Source organism: Eschrichtius robustus, chromosome 6, assembly GCF_028021215.1.
Source record: "Eschrichtius robustus isolate mEscRob2 chromosome 6, mEscRob2.pri, whole genome shotgun sequence".
Classification (NCBI taxonomy): domain Eukaryota; kingdom Metazoa; phylum Chordata; class Mammalia; order Artiodactyla; family Eschrichtiidae; genus Eschrichtius; species Eschrichtius robustus.
The window spans coordinates 18,062,675-18,086,880 of NC_090829.1; the positions used below are offsets into that span (position 1 = coordinate 18,062,675).

Consider the following 24,206-nt stretch of genomic DNA (forward strand, 5'->3'; position numbering starts at 1 on the left):
TCAAAAATGTTTGCTAAATTGAGTTCTATTAACGTTAAAGTCTCAGGCCAGAGTTTGGACTTTACAAAGGCCCTGGCTGTGAGCTGGAGCTCGGCGGGGTTAATGATCAACTTTGGCAGTTTTCTGTGGCTAAGAATGTGAAATATACACCTTGTTCTTTGCTTTGAAGAGCTGACTGTTGGCTGGGGAAACAGATGGACAAGCTCCCAACAGTTCAGTTCTAAATCCCTAGAGCAGTGGTTCTCAAACTCGAGCAAGCATCAAAATCACCTACAGGCCATCTGTTGAAACAGATTGCTGGCAACACCCCCAGAATTTCTGATTCAGTAGGTCTTGGATGGAGCCTGAGAATTTGAAAGTTTGCATTTCCAACTCGCTTTCAGGTGATGCTGAAGCCTGGTGCTCAGTAAGTGGTACATAATACATCTGTGTTTGAATCCTGGTTCCACTACATCTCTAGTCTTGGCTGATCAAATCACTCTACCTCTCTGTGCTTCATTTGCTACATCTGTGAAATCAGGATAGTAAGCTAATGCAGGTAAATGCTTAAAGCAACACTTGGTACAGTGTTCAACAAACGTTGGTTAACTTTATTTTCTAAAGAAAGTGGGAGGACAAAACTAGGGGTCTAGGTAGCCAGAGAAAAGCAAGGGCTAAGTCGCTCTTCTGTGCAGCCTGGCGGGCACAATATCGGTTGACCAGGCCCACACATCTCAGGGTGACGCCCTAGCGCAGCCTCCGGTCTCGAACTCTCCTGCCTTTCTGCTAAACGCGCTCCGCATTCCAGCCCACAGGCTCCCTACGTCCCGCCGACGCTGCGCAGGCGCAGACCCCGCGGTGCGCAAACAACGCACATGCGCACTCAGGTGCGCTGGTAAAGCAAAAATGGCGGCGGCGGCAATGCGCGTGGCGGCACCCGGAATCAGGCTCAGTGCTGTAGTGAGCAGTCTCCGGGCCGCGGTGCGCAGCGTGTGCACCCAGCCTGTCTCTGTTAATGAGCGCATCGAGAACAAGCGTCAAGCCGCACTACTGGGAGGAGGGCAGCGCCGCATCGACGCGCAGCATAAGCGAGTGAGTCCTAGGCCAGCCCGCTTCCGGCGGTCGCGACCTATCACAGCGTGCGCGGCTCGCGGCGTACGGGGCCTCCCAGCCAATCCGCGCGATGCCGCGAGGGGCGGGGCGGAGCCGAGGATCTTCACCTTGTGAACCTGTTTCCTTTCACTGGGGCAGGTAAAATCAGGACAAGCACCGTTGTGCTTTGTCACTGTCTGCTTTCCCTTTGGAATTTTAGACGGGTCTGGCTGGGCTCCAGCTGCTTACCAGTTAACAACTATGAACTTTTGGACAAGTTACTCCTTTGGAGTCAACTTATTCTAAATAGAAGATGGTAATAATTCTCCCCTTGTAATCTTACTGGAATAAGACAGTGAAACAATGATAGGCACTTAATTAAAAAAAAAAACCTTGTTCTTCTCATGCCCCATGAAAGAGTGGTGGTAGGTTCTTGCTCCATTATGGAAGCAGGAAAATCAAGGCGTTTGGCAGGGGAAGTTACATGGGCAAACTCACATTCGTCTGGGGTGGCTGTGTGGTGTGCGCAGGGAACTTGTGGAAACTCTGCCCCCCGAATGCCAGCCGAACCTCCTTTAGGGTGTCAGCGTGCTTGCTGGGTAGGAAAGACACCTTCGGAAGCAGGTGTTTTTTCCTGGGGGTGCTCAGGTTACTCTGAGAGTTTGGCTGGAGTGAGCAGCTGAGGCACTGCCACCCACTTCCCCGGGGTACTGCGAGGCCCAAATCGGTGACTTGGGACTTGAAACGAGGCTCGCTCAGTGCGTCCCGGACACGTGTGAGTCTGGCCTGATGTGCTGGATGGGTTAAATAACCAACCTGGAAGATGCAAAAGTGAAATTTTTAGAGGTGAAGGACACTGAGGCATAAATTTACAGGCGTGGGGGTAGTGGGGTCTTTAGTGAGGACATTTGCTCTGGCCCTTTATTAACTCTAATTTGAGTGTTAACTTAGATGTTGTAAATGCCCATTTGACAAGAGCCTGAAGGTGACAGTTCCTTTTTGCCATTTGGGAGTGAGATGTAAATTTGGTTGACAGTGTGTGGTGCCCGGAGTGCTTTTCCTCCCTCCCCTGAGGTCCCTGGGGTGGCAGTGTCTGGGGTGAGGGAACTTTATTATTATTATTTTTGGCCGCATTGAGCGGCATGCGAGATCTTAGTTGGCATGCGGGATCTTAGTTTCCCAACCAGGGATCGAACGGGTGCCCCCTGCAGTGGAAGCGGGGATTCTTAACCACTGGACCTCCAGGGAAGTTCTGTGAGGGAACTTTAGATTATCCTCTGGAAAGGCCTGTCAGTGCTCCCTGCACTCTTTCTGTTGGGGCCCATGGCTCAATCCCTCCCTGGAACATCATCCCACCCATTTCCAGACGGATCTTACTGGATTTAGATGGAGCCTCCAGAAACTGTTTTTCTTTTGCCAAGGCTGACTTAGTCAGGAGGCTTACTTGGTTTAAATCTCGTACTCCATACCCTTTTACACAATATTTGGACTACTTCCATAGGATAGATTCCCAGAAATGGAATTACTGGGTCAAAAGATACGAATATTTTTAACACTGATATATGTTGCCAAATTGCTTTCTTGAAAACTTATTTTTCACAGTAGTGTAGAAGATTACCTTTTTGTTTTAATACCACCTCACTGGCATTGGCTTCCTTCTTAAGGGGAAAATATAGCTAGTTAGAGGTGTTTTTTTTTTTTTTTAACAGGGATCGGGGATAGACAGTGGGCCTGGTTATTGGTCTTGGTCTAAGGGTTTGGGAGCCCAAGCAATGGAGGCTCTTGACAGGTTGAGGTCTCCAACCTCACCCCCTCCAAGAACCACTTTTTAACTCCTCTCAAGTGAGCTCTTTAGCACTCTCTGTCCCACTCTTTTTCTACTAAGCCACTCTCTGCTGTGGGGTTGTCTGTGTATCAGAGTCACTGTCACGGGTAGGGTCCCTAAGCAGGGCCTCCAATGTAGGAGAAGACCCTGGAGGAGGCAGGAGAAGAACCAGGAAGTGTCCTTGGGGCTGGACCCTAGTGAGGTGAGCTTCTGTGGGGTTCCTTAGAAGAAGCTTGTGAACCTGGGGGTGTAGCCTCAGACCCTTCGTGAAGCCTGCTTTAGTTTTCTATCTCCTGCTTCTCCGTTCTCCTTTTTACTGCTCCTTGGGTCTCCAGTAAATGTTTGTAGAACTCGTTATCTTGTTCCAGGGTCAGCCTCTCCTTACCCCCACTTCTCCTCTCTGCCTTTTCCTCCTACTCCCTTAATTTGCTTCCACAGTTAGTGGCTCCTGGAACAGCCGGTCTGCCCTGATTTCCTTACTGGCTGAATTCTACTGATAACACCTTTCTCTTGGGCAGGTTTATGGAATAGAGGCTTTCACATGGGGTGAAGGCAAAAACTAGTCCTCCTGGTCCTCCGATGAGCACTCCTCGCTTACTGACTTTTGTCTATGATGACATCACTGAGCGATTTTTGTTGCATTTTAGGGAAAGCTAACGGCCAGAGAGCGGATCAGTCTCTTGCTGGACCCCGGCAGTTTTGTTGAGAGCGACATGTTTGTGGAACACAGATGTGCAGATTTTGGAATGGCTGCTGATAAGAATAAGGTATCTGTTCACAGTGGTGGTGCAAGCCTTCAGGTTTCACTTACCAGCTGTGGCCCTGCAGTTCGACACACTAGATTAATGAAGTCCTTTCAGGATACATTGAAACATTTTCAAGTGTGGGGCCCTGGAATTGCAGAAGTGCCTCTTGAGAAGCACTGCTGGGGCCTCCAGGTTCCGCACTCAACTTTGTCTACAGATGAAGGAATGTGGGTGCACTACTCATACCTTGTGCAGGGTGACTCTGGCCCAGCTCCCAGGGCTCCGGTGTGGGTTCACAGTTCTTGCTGGTATAGAATGACAAACTTAGAAGGAGAGTTGAGAATTTTTTTTGATTGTGTTCTGGTCTGCCTAGGCACCAGGGACCCCTAAAGGCTAATCAGTCGCCTCTTTTGACATACTTTAAGTTTATGCCTTGGAGTTTTGGAGGTCAGAGTTACCAACACTTGTTCCTTTAGTTGGGTGTTCTCCATGGTGCACAGAATTCTTTGGACTCTCTTTTGGTTCATTTATTTTCAAGACTATGATCAAAGATTTGTAACCTTGGCACTAAACTTGCTGGCTCCATTTGAGCCATTATGGGCCACACAGTGACTGTCAGAATTCCGAGCAAAATGATAGGTTTGCCTTTTTAAGGTTTGGGGGTGGGATGTGTGGCTCTGTAGAAGTTGCCATGTTTTGTTATATATTCTCCTTCCTCCTGTGAGCGTTCGGTAGTGGCATCCCTAGGGGGTCCCTTGATTATTCTGCTTTTAGGAAGGAGGGTAAGGCCCAAGATTACAGTGTTCTGTTGATGAAGCAGTAGCCCAATGCTTGCTGTTGCAGAGCTGAGGGGGGAAGCGGGGATTCCTTCATGTTCTTTATTCATATTGAATTTTAAGGAATTTGGGGTGTAGTTTTTTTTTAGGGGGAGTCTTTCCTTGGGGCATAACTGAGAAATTAATTAAGAGAAGTATTTGGTTTTTTTAACTTTTATTTTTCTATTTTTCTGGTAGTTTCCTGGAGACAGTGTGGTCACTGGACGGGGCCGAATCAATGGAAGATTGGTTTATGTCTTCAGTCAGGTATTTCATACTCTAATTGGCTGAGGTTTCCTCGAGGGCAGAGCCAGGAACAAAATATGTGAGAAGAAAACAGTCCTGGGGAATGAAAACTTGCCTGTAGTTGGGGCAGGTGAGGGAATTACTTTGTTTCTTAGTGCGTATGTCCAGCGTATTACACTATTATAATGTAATAGGGTGTTTTTAATTAGGGAGAAAGACTCCTTAGTCGGTTTGGGGGAGGATCACAGGGCAGTAGTCATCTAAGAAGTCCCAGGAACCAGGAGTTTATCCAAGTGAATGAGATTCCTCTTGGCATGTTGGGTGCGTGCCGGGAGGGCAGCCGTGTCCTGGGCAGATTGTGTGGACCTGAGGGAGTGCAGCGGATGCAGCTTGGGTAGAGGGCATTTGACTTTCAGAGCCACAGGCCCCTTGAGTTTTAGGCTTTCATGAAAGAGTTCAAACAATTTTTGTTAGGCTGCATCAAGACATACAGTTTCTTCACACGGACACCATAGGATGTATGGAGTAGGCAGAATGTAGTAGGCAGAATAATGGCCTGCAAATATATCCAAATCCTAATCCCTGAAACCCATGAATATGTAATTTTACCTGACAAAGGGGAATTAAGCTTGCAGATGGAACTAATGTTACTAATCAGTTGACCTTAAAATAGAATAGCTTGGGTTATCCAGGTGGGCCCAGTGTAATCACAAGGGCCCTTAAAAGTGGGAGAGAGGCAGAAGGGGAGGTCAGAGTAATGCTATGTGAGAAGGACTTGGTCTGCTGTTGCTGGCTTAGAAGAGGGAGGAAGGGGGTCATGAGGTGAGGAATGTAAATAGATGGTCTCTAGAAGCTGGAAAAGATAAGACAGCAGATTCTCCTCTGGAGCCTCCAGAAAGGAGCATAGCCCTGCTAACCTTGATTTTAGCTCACTGAGACCCATGTAGGACTTCTAAATTACAGAACTGTAAGATAATGAATATGTGTTGTTTCAAGCCACTGAATTTGTGGTAATTTGTTACAGCAGCAGTAGAAAACTAACACAAAGAACATATTGTATACTATTTTTTGTTTGATTTTTTTTTCTCCACTGAGAGTTGGAAATATGTATATAATTCTAAATATTTAGTTTCTTTTACAGATCTTAAAGGTATAGAGCTTATTTAGGAACCTAGAACGTTTTCCGGGTTTGAGAGTAAAATAATTATACTTGATTATTTTAAGATTTATTTAGACAGTACTCATTTGCTAATAGAATTACTTTTAAAATATTTTAAAACTGTGTTCTAAATGGGTCTGCCGAATGCCTAACTAGAAGGGATCATCTCTCTTTTGTAATTTATGAGAGCTAGGCAAAGAATTGTATAGAAGGAACCATTAGTAAGATAGCTAGAACAAAGAAGGCTATTGTGCTTTCTGGGCACGATGTTCCCTTAACTATTATAAGGAGATAACAAAAATTCATTGAATTGATGCTTTGGAGCACCTCTTACGCCCGTGGGTTTGGGTGGGAGTGAGGGGGAGGTGGAGATGACTGAGACAGTTCTTGCCCTGGAGAAGCTAATCATTTTGTAGGTAGAATGGGGCAGAACAGGAGTGGCTACAGTTACCGATAGCCGGTGAGAGGTTCTGGGCAAGTGCCATGGGCTCAGGACAAGGGAAGATCACATCCAGATCCAGGAAAGCTTTAGGGAAAATGGGGTATGTGAAGTAGGCCCTGAAGGATACTGCGGGGGAGGAGTGATGGGTCAGCTTTTTTGTAGTGATCCCCCAAATGTTAACATCTGCAGGCATTTTTTTCTGCCGGGAGCTTCTGTTTTTCCAGAGAAGCAGTCGCAGTCTTTTGTGTGATAAATTGGCTTTAGATGTGTTCTGGGGGAGGTGGGTGGGAGGAAGGAAGGGCCAGCAGTGGCTCATCATTCACTGTACAGATTAGGCATCTCACCTGTTTTCAGCCTTGCCTTTGCTGCCTTTTGTGCCTGGGGATTGTGACTCCAGAAGCCCTCTGGTTAAGTCTCTTTAGAGAGTAAACCTCCTTTCTCCTCTCCAGGTGAAGAAGAGGCCCTGTGGGGTCTAACTGCTCCCAACACAGACTTCTGTCAGTCTGCTTTCCACTGCACTTTCTGTAGTTCCTGGGCTGTCCCCTCCTGTGGTTACTCCCTCTGCAGGTGTAAAGGCTTCCATTTGCTCCAAGTCAGATATTCTTGTGCTTTCACTTCCCTCATTTGTTCACTCTCTTCTGCTGTTGTTTCCTCTTCCTTTTTTTGTCCTCATGGGCTGAATGTGTTTTTAATTCCCTACTATCTTTTTGATGGGAGTTTAGGAAGGAGGTTATTCCTGCAAGAAGCTTTTTATATCAGAAGGTAATGAAAATCCAGAAGCAAGAAGAAGCAGTGAGGACTCTGATTCACTTCTTTCACCTCCTTTGTCAAAATAGCAGATATTTCCTAGTAATAGAAATGTCTGTTTGACCTCCATAGAATCTGATTTTTTTTGGTTAATTCTGCCTGAAAAGTTTTCCTTCCCTCAGAGCTACAAGTCATTTTTGTATACAAAGACTAGGTCTTTTGCTCTTCACATTACATGAACTCCTTTTAAGACATTTTATTCACTATTCATTCTATGGAATACTTTATGTCACACTTTTCCCCTAATCTTTTAAACTTCTGAAAATCCTTTAAAAACTTTTATCTATGAATTTTCCATTTCCTCCTCCTATTGGGTCTTCATCTCTGGTTAGTCACTCCATATTATTTTTTGATTTGTTTTCTTTTTAGGATTTTACAGTTTTTGGAGGCAGCCTGTCCGGAGCACATGCCCAAAAGATCTGCAAAGTAAGTATTTATTTATTTTTTATAAATTTTCTTTTTTTAAAAAAAATTTTATTTTATTTTTGGCTGTGTTGGGTCTTCGTTGCTGCGTGCGAGCTTTCTCTAATTGCAGTGAGCAGGGACTACTCTTCGTTGTGGTGCGCGGGCTTCTCAATGTGGTGGCTTCTCTTGTTGCAGAGCGTGGGCTCTAGGCGCATGGGCTTCAGTAGTTGTGGCACACGGGCTCAGTAGTTGTGGCTCACGGTCTCTAGAGCGCAGGCTCAGTAGCTGTGGCACACAGGCTTAGTTGCTCCGCGGCATGTGGGATCTTCCCAGACCAGGGCTCGAACCTGTGTCCCCTGCATTGGCAGGCAGATTCTTAACCACTGCACCACCAGGGAAGCCCCCAAAGTAAGTATTTAATATTGAAAACAAACTCAATACTTTTATCAGTCACATGGGGTGGGGCAGAGGTGTGCAGGATGTGGTGCTGACCTGAAGGTGCCTTCAGTCCAGGGCAGGAGGTCTTAACATTTTTTGTAGCATGGATCCCTTTGGCAGGCTGGTGAAGCCGGACCCGCATTTTTTATATTTTTTTAAAATTTAAAGTCTTTATTGAATTTGTTACAGTATTGCTTCTGTTTTATGTTTTGGTATTTTGGCATGAGGCATGTGGGATATCAGCTCCCCGACCAGGGATTGAACCTGCACCCCTTGCATTGGAAGGTGAAGTCTTAACCACTGGACTGCTGGGGAAGTCCCTGGACCCTCATTTTTACACATGCATAAAGTAAAATGTAGGATTACAAGAGATTGAAAATTAAAAAATCACATTTGTAATATATATGCTTCCTTATTAATGAATTAAATAACGAGATTTAGCAGTGGATAAACTGCTATAATTTCAAAGTTGGCATGAGTTGAAAACAATATTTCAAGATATCTGCCAGAAAGTGGGACCCACCAGAAAGTGGGAATTTCCTGGTGGTCCAGAGGTTAACTAAGATCCCACATGCCGTGCGATGTGGCCAAAAAAAAAAAAAAAGATATTTGCAGCAACTTTAATGTGGCATAAAAATCTGTGGCTTCTATTAATGACAAAGTCACAGGTATTTCTAATACTGCTGTGGTTAATAAAATGTAAAATTTTCCAAGTTCATGGACTCCTTGAAATCTACTCACAGGCTCCTTACAGCTCTGAGGACCCCAAGTAAAGAACCCATGGTCTAGGTGGAGAATCCAGGTACTAAAAAAGCAGTGCAAGGATTACGTGATGGTGTTTAAAAAATGCTGCTACAGATGAGATGCTCTGGTGGTGAATAAAAGTGTAGATCATATTTGGGGAGTTTTGGAATAAAGGTAGAGTTGACTTTTAGTAGCTGGGCAGGGCTTCCCTGTGTAATGGAATACCTGGCTTCTCGGTGTGGTCCTGTCGTGTGTTACTCCTGAGACCTTCGGCCAATCACTAAACTTTTAAACCTTCCTAATTTCCTCTTCTTATTGCCTCTGTTGTGATTGCTAAATGAGATAATGGAAGTGAAAGTGCTTTGTAAATTCTCAAGGACTGTTAGAAATGTTGCTCATTAGGCTGTCAACTACTGACCCATGAGGAAAATCTGTCTTATTAGAAGTAAAAGGCCTGGGCCTGGCCTCCAGTTAATAGATGGGTCCACATTTACTTTCACAAAAATACTGCTTTGCCATTCTGTCTATCAGTTCAAAATATTATTTTGTTCAGGCCCAGGCTGAAAAAATATTACAGCCTGGGCCTGAGGCTCTAGAAATGGTTGCCATGAACAGTCTTCGCCCCTGCAAATGGGAAGTGCTTTGGCTCTTGGCTGCTTGGGGGGCTTTAATCAGCGGTTTAAATATCTGATTTTCTGTCTTCCACGAGGTACCCAATCATCATGTGGAATGGAGCCAGTGTTATGGACTCCTGTTTTGAAAAGTACACTCAGAACATTTTCCAGAAAACCACCATGGTGCTTTGTAAATGCTGTTTTTCATAACAGGATCAGTTGTCTCACAAAAGATTTTTCTGCTATCTCAGATCATGGACCAAGCCATGACAGTGGGGGCTCCGGTGATTGGACTGAATGACTCTGGAGGAGCACGGATCCAAGAGGGAGTAGAGTCTTTGGCTGGCTACGCAGACATCTTTCTGGTGAGAAACCGTTAATAGAGAATGGAAGAGTACAGAGAGTTCTCTAAGCTGCGTCCTGGTCAGAGCTTCCCCATCTTACCTCACTGTGTCCTGTAGCTCCTTCCTGTGTCATTGGGGTGGCATGAAGGGTGGATGGAAAGCAAGAGAGATGGGGGTTCCTGGTGGTCTAGTGTTTAGGACTCTGCTGTGGCCCCAGTTCAATCCCTGGTCGGGGGAACTGATAAGGTGGGGAGGGTTATCTTTCTTTTTCTTTCATAGAGGCCACTGATACTTATAGGGGAAAACAAAATTAAAGATTATTCAGAAGGGAAAATCACTTAAATATTTTTTTTTTTCAAAAGCAAGGAGGAGGGAATATAAAAGATTAAAATGAACTGACTTGCTAAAAATTAGGAATTTTATTATTACTTTAACTTTACTTTATATCAGAGTATAGTTGATGACCAATGTTATGTTAGTTTCAGATGCACAGCAAAGTGATTCAGTTATACATATACATGTATCTATAGAATTAACAGTTTTAAAAAAAGCAATGTTTTTTGTTTTTTGTTTTGTTTTGGTTAAGACATTACAAGATCATTATACAAAGTTCAAGCTGTAGTACAAAGAAGAAAGAAATCCCACCATCACCCGAGATCCCACCATTCAGAAGCATTTGGTGAACATCATTTCAGATATCTGCTTTCTTACAGACTAAAAGAGAAAGAAATGAAAAGAAACACAAGCATTAAATGCATTATTTGAAGTAGGAAGTGCATTGTGAGAGTATAGTAAGGGAGGTTGGGGTGAGGGAGAGATACTGCCAGATGTAAACTTGAGAGAAGGGACAGATCAGCATTTCCAGGGAGGGGAGGGAAGAAAGGACAGAGACAGGCAGACATTGTTTCTAATCAGGCCAGCTGTTCTTGCCATCACATCCCCTGGCCTGCAGGCTTATGAGGGTTTTATTCCCTGCCACTGCCCTTCGTGATCAGTCAGAAAAATGTGTGTTTGCTTTGTGTACGATACTCTGGTAGTTGTGGGAGTACTTGTGTTCGTTGAGAAGCCACTTTGTAGATCTTAAACCTACTTTTTAATCTTTAAACTTGAGCTCTGGGGATAGCCCACTGGGGAGTAAAGGCACTCCCGTATGTCTTTTACCCACATTCACCAGTTGTTTACATTTTGCCTGTTTGCTCTATCATTTTCTCTCCGTATGCACATATTTGCACGTTATATTTTTCTGAAACATTTGAGAGTAAATTGGAGATTGTGCCTCCTTTATCTCTTAAATCCTTCATTGTATGTTTTCTAAGAACAAGGACATTCTTATATAAACAGTACAGTAATTGGGAAACTTCATATTGATTCATCAGTATTATTCTTATTCGTGGTCCTTATTCATATTTCATCAAATGATCCTAATAACGGCCTTTATAGTTATCCCCCCTCCCCACCCTTCCCCCCCCAATCCAGGATTAAGTACTGCCTTTAGTTGTCATATATCTTTAATCTCCTTCAATCTGGAGTATTTCCTCAATTTCTTTTTGTCTTCTATGACTTTTGATTTTTTTTAAAACAGCTTTATTGAGGTATAATTTACGAAGCATAAAATCCATCCATTGTAAGCATACATTTCAACGATTTTTAAGAAACTTGTGCAACCATCCCCGCAGTCTACAATTTAGAATGTTTCCCTCCAAAAAGATCCTTCCTGCCTGTTTTCAGTCAATTCCTACCCAGCCCTAGGTAGCCACTGATCAGCTTTCTGCCTCTACAGTTTTTTCATCTCTCTTCACTTAACATAATGTTTTTGAGGTTCATTCATATTGTACTGTGTATCAGTGGTTTGTTTTTATTGCTGAATAATATTATATACATATACCATATTTTGTTTATCCATCCAGTAGTTGATGGACATTTGGGTAGTTTTTACATTTTGAATATCATAAATAATGCTGCTATGGACATTTGTATATAACTCATTGTGTGGACATATGTTTTCATAGCCCTTGAGTAGATTCCTAAGAGTGAAATTGTTGGATCAAATTATTGAACCCAAGTTCTTGTGCCCAATGCACAGTGAAGCCAAACAAATGGAAATGTCAGAGACTGGAGCGGAGAAAAGTTTATTGTAGGGCCAAGCAAAGACCTGAACTCCTCCATGGGTTTCAGGGAAGAGTTTTTAAGGGGAAGGTGAGGGAGGGGAGTAGCAGGGTGTGTGTGTCTGATTGGTTGGTGGTGAGGTAGCAGGGTGGTGTTTCAGGAATCTCAGTCATCAGCCTTCCGGTTCCAACCAGTCTGGGGTCCGCATGCTTGTGCTCAGGGGACCTGAGTTCCTGTAGAAGAACTCAGAGATATGTATCAAATTGTTATGCACATCCTCTGAGGAGGAACCAGGCCCAGGCCCCATGCCACACTATTATTTCTTTCTGCATTCCCTCAATCCCCTAATTAGTAACTATTTGAGTCTGTCCTTTGGAACTCAGGGAAGGTCTAGGAGGCTAAAACCTTTTTCCTACAAACAAGAAATGGGGGACACAGAAAGGCTTTTGTACTTGGGAGGGCCTCACAGGGTCCTGCTCGGTTTCATTGTAAGTTTATGTATAACTTTTTAAGAAACTGCCAAATTTTTTCCCAAAGTGACTGTACCCTTTTATATTACCACAAGCAGTGTAATTGAGGGTTTCAGGTTCTCCCCATCCTTGTTGACACGTAGTATTGTCAATCTTTTCCATTATAGCCATTTCAGTGGTAAGTAGTGGTATCTCTCTGTGTTTTTTTTTTTTTTTTAATTAATTTATTTATTTATATATGGCTGCGTTGGGTCTTCGTTTCTGTGCGAGGGCTCTCTCTAGTTGTGGCAAGCGGGGGCCACTCTTCATCGCGGTGCGTGGGCCTTTCACTACCGTGGCCTCTCTTGTTGCGGAGCACAGGCTCCAGACGCGCAGGCTCAGTAGTTGTGGCTCATGGGCCTAGTCGCTCTGCGGTATGTGGGATCTTCCCAGACCAGGGCTCGAACCCATGTCCCCTGCATTGGCAGGCAGACTCTCAACCACTGCGCCACCAGGGAAGCCCTCTCTCTGTGGTTTTAATTTGCATTTCCCATCTGACTAACCCTGTTGAGTATCTTTTTATGTACATGGTAGTCACTTGTATATCTTCTTTGCTGAAATGTTTTTTCAGATCTTTTGCTCATTTTGTAATTGGATTTTGGGTAAGAGTTCTTTATACATTCAGGATACAAGTCCTCTGTCAGATATATGATTTTCAAATATTTTTTTACTAGTCTGTGGCTTTTTATTTCTTTTATTTTTTTTTTAATTAATTAATTTATCATTTATGTTTGGCTGTGTTGGGTCTTCATTGCTGTGTGTGGGCTTTCTCTAGTTTCAGGGAGTGGGGGCTACTGTTCGTTGTGGTGCGCAGGCTTTTCATTGTGGTGGCTTCTCTTGTTGCGGAGCATGGGCTCTAGGCACGCGGGCTTCAGTAATTGTGGCATGTGTGCTCAGTAGTTGTAGCTCGCGGGCTCTAGAGCACAGGCTTAGTAGTTGTGGCACACGGGCTTAGTTGCTACACGGTGTGTGAGATCTTCCTGGACCAGGGCTCGAACCTGTGTCCCTTGCATTGGCAGGCGGATTCTTAACCACTGCGCCACCAGGGAAGTCCCTGTGGCTTTTTATTTCTTAATGGTGGCATTTTAAGTGCAAAAGTTTTAAATCTTAAAGTCCAGTTTATCAGTTTTTTTCTTTTGTAGGTCATGCTTTTATTCTCATACAAGAACTGTGCCCAATACAAAGTCATGAAGATTTTGTCTAGTGGTTTTGTTACCAACCAGGGTTCTTGGCCTCCTTAATCAATAGAAATTGGTCAGAGGCCAGACAAGAAATTCAGGCAAGGCTTTATTGGGGCCCCTGCTGCAGCAGGAGGGAGTGAGAACAAACAACAGGTTCCCTTGCTTGCTTGCTCACTGAGGGGGGTGCAGGCGAGCTTTTTCATTACATGGGGTGAGGGTAGGGGTGTGTCTGGGAGTCGGGCTGGAGGGGTGGCTTAGGTGGTCTGCCCACCCTTTAGGTGGTGTTGTGTGCAGGGGGCATGTGCAGTGCCTTGCTTTAGCTCCGGGCTCTTCAAAAGTGGCAGTTGCGTTTTTTGGTCTCTTTGTATCTTTTGTCCAGAATTTGCCCTGATTGCACCTGCATGCAGTTATTTTTAGTCCCACGTAGTTTCCTTGTATTTTGTTGCTCGAGGAGAGGTGTGTCCAGGTGCAAGCACTGCAGCACTGCAGCAAAGGGTCCCAGCTCCCAGCCTGTCTCAGTTTTTTTTCATGGGGTTTTATAGGTTTTTGGCCTTATATTAGGTCTGTGATCCCTTTTGAGTTAATTTTTGAGTATGGTGTGAGGTCGGGTCCAAATTCATCCTTGTCCCACCACCATTAATTGACATGACTATTCTTTCCCTACTGAATGGTCCTGGCACTTTGGTGGAAAGAAAATCAATTGACCATAAATATAAGGGTTTATTTCTGGACTCAGCTTTTTTCCATTGATGTATACGCTTATCCTTACATCAGAAGCACACTTTCTCTTCTGATAGTCTTATAATGTGTATGTTGGTACATTTGATTTCCCACAGGTCCCTCAGCCTCTGTTCTTTTTTCCTTTTTTTTTTTTTTTTTTTTTGCTGTTCCTCAGAGTTGTGGACTTAAAAACTGTTCACAAACTAAAAGTTGTGTCAACTTAAAAAAAAATGCACAATGTGAGAGTTGCGAGTTAAGTTTTATTTGGGGCAAAATGAGGACTACAGCTCGGGAGACAGCATCCCAGATAGCTCTGAGAAACTGCTCCAAAGAGGTAAGAGGGAAGGTCTGTATGTATGTGATTTTGGTGAAGGAGGAAAACATGTAATCAAGCACATATTTTTTGTAGAAGTTTTCTGCTAGTCTCATGAAAGTTACTGCTAGTCACAAGGAGCAGATGTCACCATGAAGGATTTTAGTGTTTTTCTAGATATGAGGAGATGCAAGAATTGGGCTCAGGGGCTTCTCTGGTGGCACAGTGGTTGAGAATCTGCCTGCTAATGCAGGGGACATGGGTTCGAGCCCTGGTCTGGGAAGATCCCACGTGCTGTGGAGCAGCTGGGTCCATGAGCCACAATTACTGAGCCTGGGCGTCTGAAACCTGTGCTCCGCAACAAGAGAGGCTGCGATAGTGAGAGGCCTGCGCACCGCGATGTAGAGTGGCCCCCACTTGCCACAACTAGAGAAAGCCCTCGCACAGAAACGAAGACCCAACACAGCCATAAATAAATAAATAAATATTTAAAAAAAAAAAAAAAAGAATTGAGCTCATAAAATTGGCTCCTGAAAATATCTAACATTCTGAAGACCTGTTCTGCCAGTTTTTCCCAGAGCACGGAGTTCCTAATTTCAGCTCTCCACCCTGAACTCCTTTCGGGGTGGTGTTGAAAGTCAGCAGCTGCAAATGCACAAGATTTAATCCTTGTAGAGGTAGATGGCAAGTGCCAATTGTAGTTGACATTTATTTTTTAATATTTGTTTATTTATTTGGTTGCACCAGGTCTTAGTGGTGGCAGGCAGGCTCCTTAGTTGCGGTGTATATATGTCAATGCTACTCTCACTTTGCCCCAGCTTCCCCCTCCCACCCTGTGTCCTCAAGTCCATTCTCTATGTCTACATCTTTATTCCTGCCCTGCAACTAGGTTCATCATTGCCATTTTTAAAATTTTTTTTTAGATTCCATATATATGTGTTCACATACAGTATTTGTTTTTCTCTTTCTGACTTACTTCACTCTGTATGACAGACTCTAGGTCCATCCACCTCACTACAAATAACTCAGTTTCGTTTCTTTTTATGGCTGAGTAATATTCCATTGTATATATGTGCGACATCTTCTTTATCCATTCATCTGTCGATGGACACTTAGGTTGCTTCCATGTTCTGGCTATTGTAAATAGTGCTGCAATGAACATTGTGGTACATGACTCTTTTTGAATTATGGATTTTTCAGGGTATATACCCAATAGTGGGATTGCTGGGTCATATGGTAGTTCTATTTTTATTTTTTAAGGAACCTCCATACTGTTCTCCATAGTGGCTGTATCAATTTACATTCCCACCAACAGTGCAGGAGGGTTCCCTTTTCTGCACACCCTCTCCAGCATTTATTGTTTCTAGATTTTTTGATGATGGCCATTCTGACTGGTGTGAGGTGATACCTCACTGTAGTTTTGATTTGCATTTCTCTAATGATTAGTGATGTTGAGCATCCTTTCATGTGTTTGTTGGCAACCTTCTTTGGAGAAATGTCTATTTCGGTCTTCTGTGCATTTTTGGATTGGGTTTTTTGTTTTTTTTGATATTGAGCTACCTGAGCTGCTTCTATATTTTGGAGATTAGTCCTTTGTCAGTTGCTTCATTTACAAATATTTTCTCCCATTCTGAGGGTTTTCTTTTCGTCTTGTTTATGGTTTCCTTTGCTGGGCAAAAGCTTTTAAGTTTCATTACGTCCCATTTGTTTATTTTTGTTTTTATTTCCATTTCTCTAGGAGGTGGGTCAAAAAGGATCTTGCTGTGATTTATGTCATAGAGTGTTCTGCCTGTGTTTTCCTCTAAGAGTTTTATAGTGTCTGGCCTTAAATGTAGGTTTTTAATCCATTTTGAGTTTATTTTTGTGTATGGTGTTAGGAAGTTTTTAATTTCATTCTTTGACATGTAGCTGTCCAGTTTTCCCAGCACCACTTATTGAAGAGGCTGTTTTTTCTCCATTTTATACTCTTGCCTCCTTTATCAAAGATAAGGTGACCATATGTGCATGGGTTTATCTCTGGGCTTTCTATCCTGTTCCATTGATCTATATTTCTGTTTTTGTGCCAGTACCATACTGTCTTGATTACTGTAGCTTTGTAGTATAGTCTGAAGTCAGGGAGCCTGATTCCTCCAGCTCCGTTTTTCTTTCTCAAGATTGCTTTGGCTATTCGTGATCTTTTGTGTTTCCATACACATTGTGAAATTTTTTGTTCTAGTTCTGTGGAAAATGCCAGTGGTAGTTTGATAGGGATTGCATTGAATCTGTAGATTGCTTTGGGTAGTAGAGTCATTTTCACAATGTTGATTCTTCCAATCCAAGAACATGGTATATCTCTCCATCTGTTTGTATCATGTTTAATTTATTTGATCAGTGTCTTATAGTTTTCTGCATACAGATTTTTTGTCTCCTTAGGTAGGTTTATTCCTGGGTATTTTATTCTTTTTGTTGTAATGGTAAATAGGATTGTTTCCTTAATTTCTCTTTCAGATTTTTCATCATCAGTGTATAGGAATGCAAGAGATTTCTGTGCATTAATTTTGTGTCTTGCTACTTTACCAAATTCATTGATCAGCTCTAGTAGTTTTCTGGTAGCCTCTTTAGGATTCTCTATGTATAGTATCATGTCATCTGCAAACAGTGACAGCTTTACTTCTTCTTTTCTGATTTGGATTCCTTTTATTTCTTTTTCTTCTGTGATTGCTGTGGCTAACACTTCCAAAACTATGTTGAATAATAGTGGTGAGAGTGGGCACCCTTGTCTTGTTCCTGATCTTAGAGGCAATGGTTTCAGTTTTTCACCATTGAGGACGATGTTGGCTGTGGGTTTGTCTTAAATGGCCTTTATTATGTTGTGGTAGGTTCCCTCTATGCCTGCTTCTGGAGAATTTTTATCATAAGCGGGTGTTGAATTTTGTTGAAAGCTTTTTCTGAATTTATTGAGATTGTCATATGGTTTTTATCCTTCAATTTGTTAATCTGGTGTATCACATTGATTGATTTGCATATATTGAAGAATCCTTGCATTCCTGGAATAAACCCCACTTGATCATGGTGTATGACCTTTTTAATGTGCTGTTGGATTCTGTTTGCTAGTATTTTGTTGAGTATTTTTGCATCTATGTTCATCAATGATATTGGCCTGTAGTTTTCTTTTCTTGTGACATCTTTGTCTGGTTTTGGTATCAGGGTGATGGTGGCCTCGTAGAATGAGTTTGGGAGTGTTCCTCCCTCTACTATATTTTGGAGGAGTTTGAGAAGTATAGGTGTTAGCTCTTCTCTAAATGTTTGACAGAATTCGCCTGTGAAGCCATCTGGTCCTGGGCTTTTGTTTGTTGGAAGATTTTTAGTCACAGTTTCAATTTCAGTGCCTGTGATTGGTCTGTTTATATTTTCTATTTCTTCCTGGTTCAGTCTCAGAAGGTTGTGCATTTCTAAGACTTTGTCCATTTCTTCCAGATTGTCCATTATATTGGCATATAGTTGCTTGTAGTAATCTCTTATGATCCTTTGTATTTCTGCAATGTCAGTTGTTACTTCACCTTTTTCATTTCTAATTCTGTTGACTTGAGTCTTCTCCCTTTTCTCTTGATGAGTCTGGCTAATGGTTTATCAATTTTGTTTATCTTCTCAAAGAACCAGCTTTCAGTTTTATTGATCTTTACTATTGTTTCCTTCATTTCTTTTTCATTTATTTCTGATCTGATTTTTATGATTTCTTTCCTTCTGCTAACTTTGGGGTTTTTTTGTTCTTCTTTCTCTAATTGCTTTAGGTGTAAGGTTAGGTTGTTTATTTGAGATTTTTCTTGTTTCTTGAGGTAGGATTGTATTGCTATAAACTTCCCTCTTAGAATTGCTTTTGCTGCATCCCATAGATTTTGGTTTGTCGTGTTTTCATTGTCATTTGTTTCTAGGTATTTTTTGATTTCCTCTTTGATTTCTTCAGTGATCTCTTGGTTATTTAGTATTGTGTTGTTTAACCTCCATGTGTTTGTATTTTTTACAGTTTTTTTTCCTGTAATTGATATCTAGTCTCATAGTGTTGTGGTTGGAAAAGATACCTGATACAATTTCAGTTTTCTTAAATTTACCAAGGCTTGATTTGTGACCCAAGATAGGTTTATCCTGGAGAATGTTCCATGAGCACTCGAGAAGAAAGTGTATTCTGTTGTTTTTGGATGGAATGTCCTATAAATATCAATTAAGTCTATCTTGTTTAATGTATCATTTAAAGCTTGTGTTATCCTTATTTATTTTCATTTTGGAAGATCTGTCCATTGGTGAAAGTGTGGTGTTAAAGTCCCCTACTATGACTGTGTTACTGTCAATTTCCCCTTTTATGGCTGTTAGCATTTGCCCTATGTATTGAGGTGCTCCTATGTTGGGTGCATAAATATTTATAATTCTTATATCTTCTTTTGGATTGATCTGTTGATCATTATGTAGTGTCCTTCTTTGTCTCTTGTAATAGTCTTTATTTTAAAGTATATTTTGTCTGATATGAGAATTGCTGCTCCAGCTTTCTTTTGATTTCCATTTGCATGGAATGTGTTTTTCCATGCCCTCACTTTCAGTCTGTATGTGTCCCTAGGTCTGAAGTGGGTCTCTTGTAGGCAGCATATCTATGGGTCTTGTATTTGTATCCATTCAGCGAGCCTCTGTCTTTTGGTTGGAGCATTTAATCTATTTATATTTAAGGTAGTTATCAATATGTATGTTCCTAGTCCCATTTTCTTAATTGTTTTGGGTTTGTTATTGTAGGTGTTTTCCTTCTCTTGTGTTTCTTGCCTAGAGAAGTTCCTTTAGCATTTGTTGTAAAGCTGGTTTGGTGGTGCTGAATTCTCTTACCTTTTGCTTGTCTGTAAAGGTTTTAATTTCTCCGTCGAATCTGAATGAGATCCTTGCTGGGTAGAGTAATCTTGCTTGTAGGTTTTTCCCTTCCATCACTTTAAATATGTCCTGCCACTCCCTTCTTCGTTGTGGAGTTTCTGCTGAAAGATCAGCTGTTAACCTTATGGGTATTGCCTTGTATGTTACGTGTTGCTTTTCTATTGCTGCTTTTAATATTTTTTGTTTGTATTCAGTTTTTGATAGTTTCATTAATATGTGTCTCGGTGTGTTTCTCTTTGGGTTTATCCTGTATGGGACTCTCTGCTTCCTGGACTCAATTGACTGTTTCCTTTCCCATGTTAGGGAAGTTTTCGACTATAATCTCTTCAAATATTTTCTCAGACCCTTTCTTTTTATATTCTTTCTGGGACCGTTATAATTCGAATGTTGGTGTGTTTAATGTTGTCCCAGAGGTCTCTGAGACTGTCCTCAATTCTTTTCATTATTCTTTCTTCATTCTGCTCCTTGGCAGTTCTTTCTACTATTGTATCTTGCAGGTCACTTATCCGTTCTTCTGCCTCAGTTATTTTGCTATTGATTCCTTCTAGAGTATTATTAATTTCAGTTATTGTGTTCATCACTGTTTCTTTGCTCTTTAGTTCTTCTAGATCCTTGTTAAATGTTTCTTGTATTTTCTTCATTCTGTTCCCGAGATTTTTGAACATCTTTACTGTCATTATTTTCAGTTCTTTTTCAGGTAGGTTGTCTATTTTGTCTTCATTTATTTGGGTTTTTAGTTTTTTACCTTGCTCCTTCGTCTGTAACGTATTTTTTTGTTGTTTCATTTTTGTTTTTTCTTTTTGGATAGGTGGGGCGGTATTCCTGTCTTACTGGTTGTTTGGCTTGAGGCGTCCAGCATTGGAGTTTGCAGGCAGTTGGATAGATCCGGGTCTTGGTGCTGAGATTAATACCTCCAGGAGACCTCACTCCGATTAATATTCCCTGGGGTTTGAGGTTCTCTGTTAGTCCAGCAGTTTGGACTCAGAGCTCCCACCACAGGAGCTCGGGCCCAGCCTCTGGCCTGGGAACCAAGATCCCGCAAACTGTGTGGTGTGGCAAAAAAAAAAGAAAAAAAAAAAAGAAAAGGAGGAGTATAATATCAAAGAATAAAAAACAAAATAAAATTAGAAAGATAAAAAATATATTAGGAAAAATAAAAATATAATTGAAACAACTGCAACAAGGTAAAATAAAACCACAACAGAAAAAAGAGAAAAAAAGTTGGGGGGCGGGGGGAATAAGCCAAAAGGAGAGAACAGTAACAAAGTATGAAGAATAAAATAAAATTAGAAAATAAAAAGTTTATTAGGAAAAATAAAAATATAAATGAATCAACAAGGTAAAACAGAACCCCAATCTAAAAGAGGAAAAAAGAAAAAGAAAAAAAATGCCTTGGCTCTGGGGGTGGAGTTTAGGAGGGGTGGAACATAGGCAGGGGTGGGGTTTAGGGTGGGGTGGGACCTAGGCCCGTGGGGGGGGTGACGCCTGAGCATGGGGCGGGGCCTTTGCTTAGGACCCTGTCGCTGGGGGTTCCTCCCATCCCCTTAGGTGTCTGTGGTCCCCCACCGGTGCCTAGTAGGTGCCCTAGTTGTGCAGAGACATGAATTCTGCATCCTCCTAGTCTGCCATCTTGACTCCCCCCTCTGCTGAGTTCTTTCTTGCTTCAGTTTCTGACATATCCGTTGCCCCTGGGCCATTGGGTGGGCTGGTTCCTGACTGGCGTGCACGCTCTGTGCTGGTGGTAGCCTGGAATTCCGCACCTGGAGAAAATTTTCAGCCAGCGGGGCAGCCGCAGGGAGGTGGACAGGGGCCATCTCCATAACTTTTTGTTTTGCAAAAACTGAAACTCTATACCCATTAAGCAATCACCCCCCATTATCCCCTCTGCCAGCCCCTGGTAACCACCATTCTACTTTGTCTGTATTATTTTGACTAAATAACTTAAGTAAAATCATACAGTGTTTGTCTTTTTGTGACTGGCTTATTATTTCACTTAGCACAATGTCCTCAAGTTTCATCTATGTTGTAACATGTGACAGGATTTCCTTCCTTTTTAAGGATGAATAATATTCCGTTGTATAGATATACCACATTTTGTTTGTCCATTTATCTGTTGATGGGCATTTGGATTGATTCCACATTTCACCTATTGTGAGTAATGCTGCTATGAATGTGGGTGTACAAGTTATCTCTTTGAGACCCTGTTTTCCATTCTTTTTGGTATATCCCCAGAAGTAGAATTTCTGGATCATTTGGTAATTCTATTTAAAATTTTTTGAGGAACCACCATGCTGTTTTTCACAGCGGCTGTACCATTTTACATTCTTACCAATAGTGCACAAGGGTTCCACTTTCTCCACATCCTCACCAACACCACTTGTTTTCTGTTTTTTTGATAGTAGTCATCCTAATGTGTGTGATGTGGTATCTCATTCTAGTTTTGATTTGCATTTTCCTAATGCAAGTGATTTTGAGCTGGAGGGGGAGGAGCTTGCAACAGTGGGGTGAGGTGCAACAACAATGGCTGCCTAACTTCCTAGCTTCACCTCTGATCAGAATCAACAACTGGCTGTCGGAGCATAGATTTCCGATATTTGGAGGACAGGGTCCTTTTTGTCTGCCTCTGTGTAAGCCACTCCAGGAACACATGCACAGCTGCATGCCTCATGGCTGGGGGTAGGGGGTGGGTAGGGGTAGCTGCTACTGTGCTACCAGTTGAAATTGATTGAAATTAACCACGATTTGCCCTCCAAATCTTCCTGTGGATGATAAGCCTTCAGTAGGCTTAACAGAGTTCCAAAAAGTTACATCAGAGAGATTCTGCCAGTGTAATTTTTGTCCAGGTGGGGAGACAGATTCCTGGTGCTTCCCATTCTACCATCTTCTCAGAATCCTCTCTGTGGATGCCTTTTTGTGCTGTCCTGAGCTATGTCCTGTGAATTATAGAAATTGGTCTCAGACCCAGGGCAGGGCTAAAAGTGGACATACTTCTCTTAAGCTGTTGGGGTTCAGGGAAGGATAGAAGCTGGGGGATGGGCAAGGAGTCATTGGGCTCTTATCTTGCCTGGGTCTTCCAGCCCCCTGGGAAATCTTGTTTTTCCTAGAAGGTGGCCTGAGGCTTGGCTCTTCACAACACCCTTGTCCCTATGGAACCTTTTTGCCTTCTGCCACCTCCCTATTGCCCATCTGCCCTATGTAGGGGTGGGCAGACATTGAAGACTGAGTAAAGTAGCACCTGCCTCTTAGCCTTGGCTTGTAACTGTTGGGCATCCTCTGTGGATAGTGTGAAGGGGCTGCAAGTAGAGCTCATGGATCCAGGGTAAGTGTTGGCCCTGTATATTCCACCTAAGGTTTTCATTGATTCTTCCAGCCAGTTTTGTACACACAGGGGTCCTGGCCTGAGGTGTGTTTAGAGCTGGGGTGAGAGTGGTAGGATTCTCTCTGAGGTCATGTCCTGGTGGAGCTTTGGGGGAACTACTGCCCTGCCAAGGAGAGAAGAGGTTACTTGCCCCAGAAAGTAATATGCCAACCATCCCACCAGTTATGGGGAAAAGTTGCATATACAATTCTGGAAGAAACTGTACAGATTAGGCCTCTTGTCTCTAGGATAGAATTTCTGTGAATAAAAGCCAAATGTGCTTTTATTGTTGCCTCTGTCTTTCTGCAGATAATGCCTTGAACACCTCTGTAACCAGATGCCTTTGCCTTTCTCTTTTGGCAGAGGAATGTCACGGCATCCGGAGTCATCCCTCAGATTTCTCTGATCATGGGCCCTTGTGCCGGTGGGGCTGTCTACTCCCCGGCCCTAACAGACTTCACGTTCATGGTAAAGGTAAGAAAGAAGGACCTGGTTCTCCTGCCCTTTGAGAGTTGTGCAGTACCTCACCTGAAATAACAATAATTCCTGACCCAGATCTGGGTTGTTATCTGCACGATTATTGGATTTCAATGCAGTGCTGATAAGGTCTTGGTGGAGAGAAGGTTTTGGCATGAAGACTGTAGCTTGTGTGGGTTCGGTGGCAGAATGTGCTTGTCTCCTTCATTGGTGGGTGATTTTACTTGTTAATCTGAATTGCAAATGATTTTCAGGTAATCAAAGGTCCTATCCTCTACCCAGACAGATGATCGTTTACTGAATCCTATTCAGAAAGTTTCTCATGGAAAGCTTTTCTGTAAACTGCTTCACTAGGAGGTTGTTTCTTATGTCCCACCTTTATTTCTTTAGCTGTTTGCCATTTTATTACATTTTGTCTGTGATGGTAATGGTAAATCTGATCTCCAACTTCATTGTAAAGAGGTACATATCTTTATTACATGATTTATATGAAATGATATTTTAAAATGATTTTTAAAAGAAGCCTATTTGAAATCATACATGGGTAATTACCTTTAACCTGATACTTAAAAAAAAAAATCAGTCTTTTCCTCTTAAATATTTTTAACCATAATGAGCAATAAATGTCAAGACAAATTAGGGGGCAAAAAGGAAAGAGAGTCATCCAGTATGAAAACAGTGTAAATAGAGGAAGCGTGAATAGGAAACACTTTTCTCTTTGGCAGTAGGAATTAAAGTTTAGCAAAGTGCTTACCCCTTGACTCAACTATTCTTTCTTGGTGACAGATTAAAAGCAACCTAAATGTTCAATGTTCAGTTTAGGGTGGACTTTAAAAATTAAGATGACCACATCTCTTATTTCCTGAGCAAAGCAGGATTCCTTGAACTTTGCCCACTAAATCTATATATGCCATACCTATGTGGTGCTACCCCAGTTGTCTTCCTACCTGGCAGGAATGGAGGTGTGGGATCAATTCCTCTGACTAAGGCCATTCTTTC

The 24,206-nt window shown here is 42.3% G+C and overlaps 1 protein-coding gene across 1 annotated transcript in view; it reads left to right on the forward strand.

The window, feature by feature from the left end:
• The first annotated feature begins 863 nt into the window (after nucleotides 1-863).
• The window catches only part of PCCB (propionyl-CoA carboxylase subunit beta), an 83,635-nt gene continuing 60,292 nt past the window's right edge, over nucleotides 864-24,206 (forward strand). Inside the window, exons 1-6 of the mRNA XM_068545963.1 lie at nucleotides 864-1,071; nucleotides 3,544-3,663; nucleotides 4,656-4,724; nucleotides 7,481-7,537; nucleotides 9,564-9,677; nucleotides 23,094-23,204. Of these exons, the coding sequence (XP_068402064.1) occupies nucleotides 886-1,071; nucleotides 3,544-3,663; nucleotides 4,656-4,724; nucleotides 7,481-7,537; nucleotides 9,564-9,677; nucleotides 23,094-23,204 (657 nt within the window). The 5' untranslated portion in view covers nucleotides 864-885. The remainder of the gene's footprint in view (nucleotides 1,072-3,543; nucleotides 3,664-4,655; nucleotides 4,725-7,480; nucleotides 7,538-9,563; nucleotides 9,678-23,093; nucleotides 23,205-24,206) is intronic.